Below are 7,985 nucleotides of genomic sequence, written 5' to 3' on the forward strand. Positions count from 1 at the left end.
GTGTGAAATAGTAATCCCAAGATAAGTTATCCCACGATAAAACTGTAAAATTGACAAACCCATGATTAATACAATATACCAAACAATCAGTAAGAAATAATACCCGAATAACTAATTATAGTACAACTATTTCTATCATAACTAATCCCATCATAACTTGTTTTCAAACCAAATGACCCCAAAAGGTTGTGATAGAATGGAATGATACCTTCACCCTTAATCGGGTTCGAACTTTCGAAATAAATAAATTCCGGTAGAAAAGCTCTTTCCCATGTAAATTCAAATTAGTCAGAATTTTAAAAAGGATACTCTAAGAGAGGGTGGGAAGCAAAAAAATAATATGGAACCAAGAGAACGACCAACATTCAAGGGAAAAAAAAGAAAGAAGAAAAAAAGTAGTCTTTTATTATTCATGGTGGCGTTAGAATTGGGGTCCCATTGCACAAGGTTCCCAAGGCCTTTTGAGCTCCTATAAATACCCTGATATCCTCACTGTATTTTCCATCAAAATCAGCCCAAACGAAAAAAACCCCATAACACACCTAATACCAATTCTATCATCTTCATATTTTTCCTCCATATTTCCCTTTTTTTTTTTTTGCTCTTAGCTTGAAACATTTTGTCTCTGATTTACTTCAAGATGTCAGCACAATGTGTTAACATGAATAACTTCAACTTATCTTTAAAGATGAAAGAAGTAACAGCAGAAAAACAAGGAATAATGTCAATTCTTGGATCAAACACTGATCAAAGAAGTATTAAAGCTGCAGCTTCTATTAGAAGAACTCTTTCAGCTGATATGTCTTCCATTTCTAAAAATGGTTTTTTCTCTTCAATGAAGAAAATTGCTTCCTCTGAAGAGCTAATTGCTATTTCCTCTGCTGCTGATATTTGTGATTCTTCTTCTTCAGATGGGGAAGAAGATCATATTGAACAACTCAAAGATCAGCCAATTGGAACATTTGATTGGAGTTCAATTCTATCTTCAAAGAATGAAGAAGCTGACTCATCTAAGATTCCACCTCCTTATATTCATCCTCTTGTTAAAAGATCAGGCAGTTCTTTGAGTAAGAAAAGTCTTGAAATTTGTACTGAGAGTCTTGGATCAGAGACTGGCTCTGATTGCTTTTCCTCTTCACCTCCTAAAAATGAAGACTTAGAAAATAACAAAGATGATCATCATTATCATCAACAACAACATTCCTCTGTCTCACAATCCTTTGAGGATATTCCAGTTGTAAAATATAATTATAGAAAAAACTTATCTTCACCTAGATCTTTTCCTCCTCCTCTTCATTCTGTTCACATGCAATCATTCAGACAAAATGGTAGATTGGTTCTTGAAGCAGTTTCTGTTCCACCTATGAACTATTTCCATGCCCAACGCGTTGATGGCCGTCTTTGTCTCACCTATATCAATCAAAATGATTCTACAGCTGATCAGCCAGAACTAGAAATCGCAAATATTGATGATCAAGTTGAAGAGTTTGAGCAAATGTTCGACGATATTAGTGTGATGGAAAAAAGTTCAAGATTGTCGAATGAGGTGATACATGTGAACAAATCATCACCCCTGATGATGTTAGAGAAAAAGAATCAACTAACATGGTCTAAATGTGTTAGTTTCAGCGTGACACCTGGTTATTTCGATATTAGCAACAAGTTCAACAACTCACTGAACTCGATGATGGAACATGAGGTGAAAGATAGTATCTTTAGAGAATGCTACACTTGTCCCTCATCGATTACTCAATCACCACCACCACCGGCGGCTGCAGTCTCTTTAAATGCATACGATAACTTTTGGAGGAAGAAGCCAACAGTGGCAAACATTGTGAATAATTCCACCACTGCAGACCAATGCTGCAGCAAGAACAACTACTACACCAATAAGAAAGTTTTTCTAGCAGCAGCAGAAGCCAATGGTACTGATCTCAAAGCCACTGGTACCACTAAGATAGCATCATATGAGCAGCAGCAGGACTTGGTGCTAATTAGAGGGAACAAGGCATCTATGAACAATTTGGTGCCTTTGTTGAGAAGTTGCAAAGAGCCAAAGAGATCACTAATAATTTGGGAGCCTTACTGCATTGCCACCTCCTAATCATGATGATCATCATCATTAACTCAAAGTATTAATCAAAATATTTGATTAGGTCCATATACAAATAAATATATTTAATTTACAAAAATGTAATATGGTATCATTACAAATATGATTTTCCTCTCTTAGTTTTTACTCTTTTGTCAAAAATGAGTTTTGTATAGCCGAATAAAGAAGAGAGAGATCAAGAAAGATTTCAATGGAGGTCAATAACAACCATTTTTATCTTATTTATGAGTTTTGTTTTCTCCTTTTCTCTTTGAATTGATGATGGTGTGTTTTTTTTGGTTTCTCTGGAATTCGATATTCGTATTAAAGTCCGACCAGATTCGCTTAAGAAAATCTCATATTATGAGGTAAAACACTCTCTAACAAAAAATATTTTGTATCCGGAGCTCAAATATGAAACATTTTATTAAGAATGACGAATATTTATCAAAGGTGATGATGTTGTTAGTAGTTATAGTGTATAGCTAGACAGACAAAATCTTTTTAGCCAACTTTGACCTTGTGGACTGTCATGTCTCTGTCTGCCTGTCCCAGCATTAGTTGGATTCTCTTGTCTTTCACTATCTCTTTTTTCTTCTTCTTCTTTTCTTTGAATAAATATATTTTCAGCTTGTTCCAACCAAGGTTAAATTGAGTGGTATTGCTTTATAGGTAGACAATGGGCATCCAGGTTTCCCTTTGGGAAGTTTCTGTGAACCTGAGTGCGTTTATGTTATAATTTTAAATTTTGCTATATTTCAAAATTTAATTCAAAATAAATAAATAAACGCACCAAACATAATATAAGTGTCACAATCCCAAATTTCCTCCGTAGAATGTCGTGACGGCACCTAGTCTCTAAGATTAGGTAAACCTAACCATATGCAGAAACATTAAATAAAATTTAGAATCTCAAAACTCCAACAATTTCATAAATAGAATCTATAAACACAATGCGTACAGCTCCCCAAGACTTAGTAAAATATAAGTCACAAGCTCTAGATACAGTGCTGGACAACCCTATACATCACTGTCTATAAAAGTATAAAAAAATAAGGAAGAACAGGATAGAAGGGGACTTCGAGGCATGCGGACGCGGGCAAGTGTACGTTGAAGTCTCCAATAGGAAACTCAACGCGCTAGTGCTGGGACTGATAAAATGTACCTCGATATACACAAAAATATGTGCAGAAGCGTAGTATGAGTACACCACAACGGTACCCAGTAAGTGCCAAGCCTAACCTCGATAGAGTATTGACGAGGTCAGGTCAAGGCCCTACCGGGGATAATAAGAAACAAGACAACAAATATAATGATATAATGATAATGACAAAGGAAGTGAAACAATAAAGAATTTACGAAAAATTAATAACACGGAATCAAGGCAGTTAATATAACACAGAAGGAAAACAGAGATTTTACATGTTAAGGAAACAACAACCAAACAAATACAACAAATAGAGAAGATCAACATGGGGCCCTACCGAGGTACCGCCTCGTAGTTCCAAATCATAAAAGTAACTCACAGTCTTTTTTTATGTCACCGCAGGAGCCTTTACATTTAGTTTTGAAAATTATTTTTTCCGAAATAGCACCCCACGTTTTAGCCCACGTTATCACATAACATGACTTCTAGCAGTTCCCCTACTAGCCGCGCGTATCAAGCCCACCTTATCTCACCGCATGCGTTTCAAAACTCAGACCTTATACCACTGCATGCGTATTACTAGTAACAACGGCACGTCAGAAACCTCGTGCAAATAGTAACAACAACACGACAGAAATCTCGTGCAAACAACCAAACAATCCTCGCAACAATAACATGAGTGACAAAACATAACAACTCAATAAAAATGATATTTCACAACTTATACTTTGCCTCGATAGAAACCACGACCTTTGCAACTCAATACCAAACTCAACAACAAAATACTCCAAGAACAGCAATTTCAAGTAAGGGTTCAACAGTTAAATAATGAATACAGAATAAAAGAAAACAAGTAATTCAACTAAACGTGTAGGGCGATTTGCAAATAAGAGATACAACAAGTAGACACATGAAATTAGACTAAACATAATGTATATAACACATTAAAGTAACTCAATTAAAGAGTGAAAGGAAACTACATAGCAAAAATCCGAAAATTTCACATTTAGCTCGTGTACGCACTCGTCACCTCGCGCACGCGGCTTTCACATTTCACAATCATCACAACAATACCAAATGCTAAGGAAAATTTCCCCCACACAAGGTTAGATAAGTCATTTACCTCAAACCTCACTAAATCAATCAACTAGAAGGCCTTTCCCTCGATTTTCCAACTCCGAACGGCTCGAATCTAGCCAAAATAATTTCATACTATAAATATAACTATAGGAAACTAATTTAAATAATGAAATTATGATCCTACCAAAAAATTGAAAAATCGACCCAAAAAGTCAACCCAAGCCCGCGTCTCGGAACCCGACCGAAATTAAAAAAACCAAATACCCATTCGATATCGAGTCCAACCATACAAGAATTATTCAAATTCGATCTCATTTTTCCTTTTAAAACCCAAAAACTTAATCTAAGAACTTCTACACTTTTTCCCAATTTTTTTCACTCAAATCCTTAATTATATGCTAATAATAATGATAGATTAGTATAATTTAACCAAAATCGAGTCAAAAACTCTTATCCTAACAATTCCTCCGAAAATTTCTCGAAATTTCGCCTCAAACCGAGCTCTCAAAGTCTCAAAATGAATTATGAAATCAAACCCTCGAATTTCCCTTTTTTGCTCAGCGACTTCCGATTTTGCGGCCTATGGGTCGCTTCTGCGACGCCGCACCTGCGGAAAAACCATCGCAGGTGCGGTCCAAACTTAAGTCTAGCGGTTCCTATTCTGCGGATAATAGCTCGCATCTGTGAGCCAGCTTTTGCGGAGAAACGACCGTATCTCCGGTCAAGCCCAAGGTTGTTTCCCCAAGTTCCGCTTCTGCGAAGGAAGCCTCCGCATCCGCGAGTCCGCTTCTGCGGATAAATGATTCCACCTGCGATCCCAGCTGGGCTAGACTAAATCCGCTTCTGGGACCAGTGGCTCGCATTTGCGAGCCCACACCCGCGGCCAATCCCTCCGCAGGTGCGAAGACACCAGAACCAGCCCAACACTCCAACAAATCAGTAAGTCCAAAAATGATTCGATTTTCATTTGATTTACACCCGGGGCCCGTTCGAATATTCCAACTAATTCCAAAACACATAACGAACCTACTCGAGGCAAAAAATCACATCAAACAACATAAATTCTACAAATTCGATTGACACCAAATTTTGTACACAAGTCATTATTGACATTAAAGACCTATTCCAACTTTCGAAATCGGAATCCGACCCAGATATAAAAAATTCCACTCTCGGTCAAACTTTTCAAAATCTTTCAACTTTTCAAATTTCGCCAATTCATGCCGAAATGACCCACGGACCTCCAAATCAACATCCGGACAAGCTCCTAAGACCAAAATCACCATACAGAGCTATTCGAATCGACAAAACTCCATTCCGGAGTCATCTTCACACAAGCAAAACTATGGTCAACTCCTACGACTTAACCTTCTAACGTAGGGGCTATGTGTCCCATTTCACTCTGAAACTCACCCGAAACCAAAATCATACATCCCTGGAAAGTCACGTAACTACAATATAACACAGAGGAGGTAATAAATACGGGATCGGGGCTAATACACTTGAAACGACCGACCGGATCATTACAATAAGTAATATTGAATTATTTTAACTTCTCTAGACTAACAACGCATGGTTATTTTATATAATCATATTAAGCTATTTACAACCAAAAATAAATTTTTATAGTAAATCTAATATCGTAACTTTTAAAAAATAAGTAACCTATTGTAAAAAGGTTAAGTATATTCATAGTTTAATAAAACAAATTACGTTATCAATATATATAAGTTGAATCTATCTTAAAAAGCTAGATGAGTTGTTCAAGCAAAGTTATTATGTTTCACTGTGCATAGTATGTTTAATTAAGTAGGCACAATATTTAAGAAAGAAAGACGGTTGATGAAAAAGCGAAATATGTATAACATGCCAAGAGTATTTTATCGCTTGTAATCTTAAACATCTCATGACTTTTTTAGCGGTATAAAGGCACACTATGACAAGTAAAATATATATTTAAGAGTTTTCTAATATAGAAAATTAGTTTTTCGAGTAGTAATTTTTATGTTTAGTTTTTAGTTTGTCGATATTTTCTCTCTTTGCCAACTCTATAGCTCAACCTATATAAATACACATCGATTTACGCCATGTGCAAAATATTTTGGAGTATATTCTTAGGAAAATGACATAAATTGAAAAATGTACTATGAAGTGTTAACAGGTTGTTATGACTTCGCTCTTGTGACTCTAATTTTTCTATTGCGGTAGAACAGTGTTTTCTTAACTTCACATAATCTACGTATGGTTAGTTCAGAAATTCTAACAATTTTTGAGCCACCTTTAGTTACCATATACTAGAAGTTTCCCCAAGAAAATCAACAATTTATATATACACAAAAAGACTAGCGTTTGCTCGGTATAACTTTCTGAAGAACGAGATCAAGATTCATGAATTGAACTCCTCCATGTACTTCCAACCATGTATATACGTGCACACACATATGCATACATAAACGATTATGTACTATTTTCTTTTCTGTTCTTTTTTATATTATTAGTGGGGATTACCCAATAAATTCTTGTGAAAAATGAGTCTTTATATCTGTTTCATTCTAACAAGAGAAATATTTTTGCAAAGATGACCCGCTTTATATTTCTTTGACGTCTTTGGTTAGGCATATTTCAAAATTTATATGCCAAAATATGATAAGAACAAGTATTCATACTTAGCTTGATCCATCCAATACTTATTCGAATCACGTGGCCAAGGGGTGGTGTTGGATAGAGTTGTGCTATAGAAGCTGAAATTGATGATAGTGAACAGAACCATATGCTCTCTATCCAAACCTATATGGTCTCTTTTGTTTCCCTACGATTCTTTGCTAATGCAAAAGAAGATAGAGTCATTATCATCCACCGGTTCAGGTGTTTTGGTCTGTTGTTTGGTTCATTGGACCAAAACTAAAATATATAGGTAGGTCGCGTTGGTTCGGGTTTTTCAATTACAAAATTAAATCAATTGTTTTGGATTTTTAAATTTATAAATCAAACCAAACCAACAAAAGTAGGGTTTTTCAATCTCAGTTTTTCTCGGGTTTTTTCGGATTTTTTCCGACAAAATCTTCATAGCAAAAAATATATAATTTGTGCTCTAATATTTCTTAGGTCCTAGTAGAATAAAACTATATAAGATGTTACCCAATAAAATAATACAAAATAATGTGAGATGAGTCATGATTATACTAAAATACTCAACAAATCGCATAAAATAAATATTACTAATTAATAAGCTATAATAAAAATAATCATAATCTAAAAATACTAAGTCATGCTAAAATAAATACGACTAATAAGTACTAAGTATTAATTACATAACTAAATAATATTAAAAGTAAGTTATGCATTTTCACTATTTAAACTAATGCAAAACTAAAAAAATAAATATCCAATATTATTGTCATTCTTAGTATTGAATTAAATTTTTTTTGTTAGCATTAGTACTGATTTAATTTTGCTTTGGGCTTTATTTGAGTTACTAAATTTTATGGACTATAAAACGTATTTGATCATTCAAAAGTTCTAAGTCAAATCTTGAAATAATACATTAAAAGAGAGAACTATGAAAAACTTTAAAAAATATTTATAAATTATATTACAATTATTATTTTTATGTCTAAAATATTTTAAAAATTTGTATACATGTAATATCGGGTTGGTTTGATTTCG

General features: G+C 34.5%; 1 protein-coding gene across 1 annotated transcript; it reads left to right on the plus strand.

Annotated features, from left to right (window-relative positions):
- Positions 1-495: 495 nt before the first annotated feature.
- On the plus strand, positions 496-2,334 carry LOC104104811 (protein FAF-like, chloroplastic). Its single transcript, XM_009612995.4, has one exon. It carries the CDS (start codon positions 641-643, stop codon positions 2,102-2,104), a length of 1,464 nt encoding a protein of 487 aa, XP_009611290.1. The 5' UTR covers positions 496-640; the 3' UTR covers positions 2,105-2,334.
- Positions 2,335-7,985: the final 5,651 nt, after the last annotated feature.

This window comes from Nicotiana tomentosiformis, chromosome 11 (assembly GCF_000390325.3).
Source record: "Nicotiana tomentosiformis chromosome 11, ASM39032v3, whole genome shotgun sequence".
Lineage (NCBI taxonomy): Eukaryota > Viridiplantae > Streptophyta > Magnoliopsida > Solanales > Solanaceae > Nicotiana > Nicotiana tomentosiformis.

Bases quoted from the DNA above. Each gene is read 5' to 3' on its own strand.
- LOC104104811 (XM_009612995.4), top strand. From the start codon at position 641: ATGTCAGCACAATGTGTTAACATGAATAACTTCAACTTATCTTTAAAG.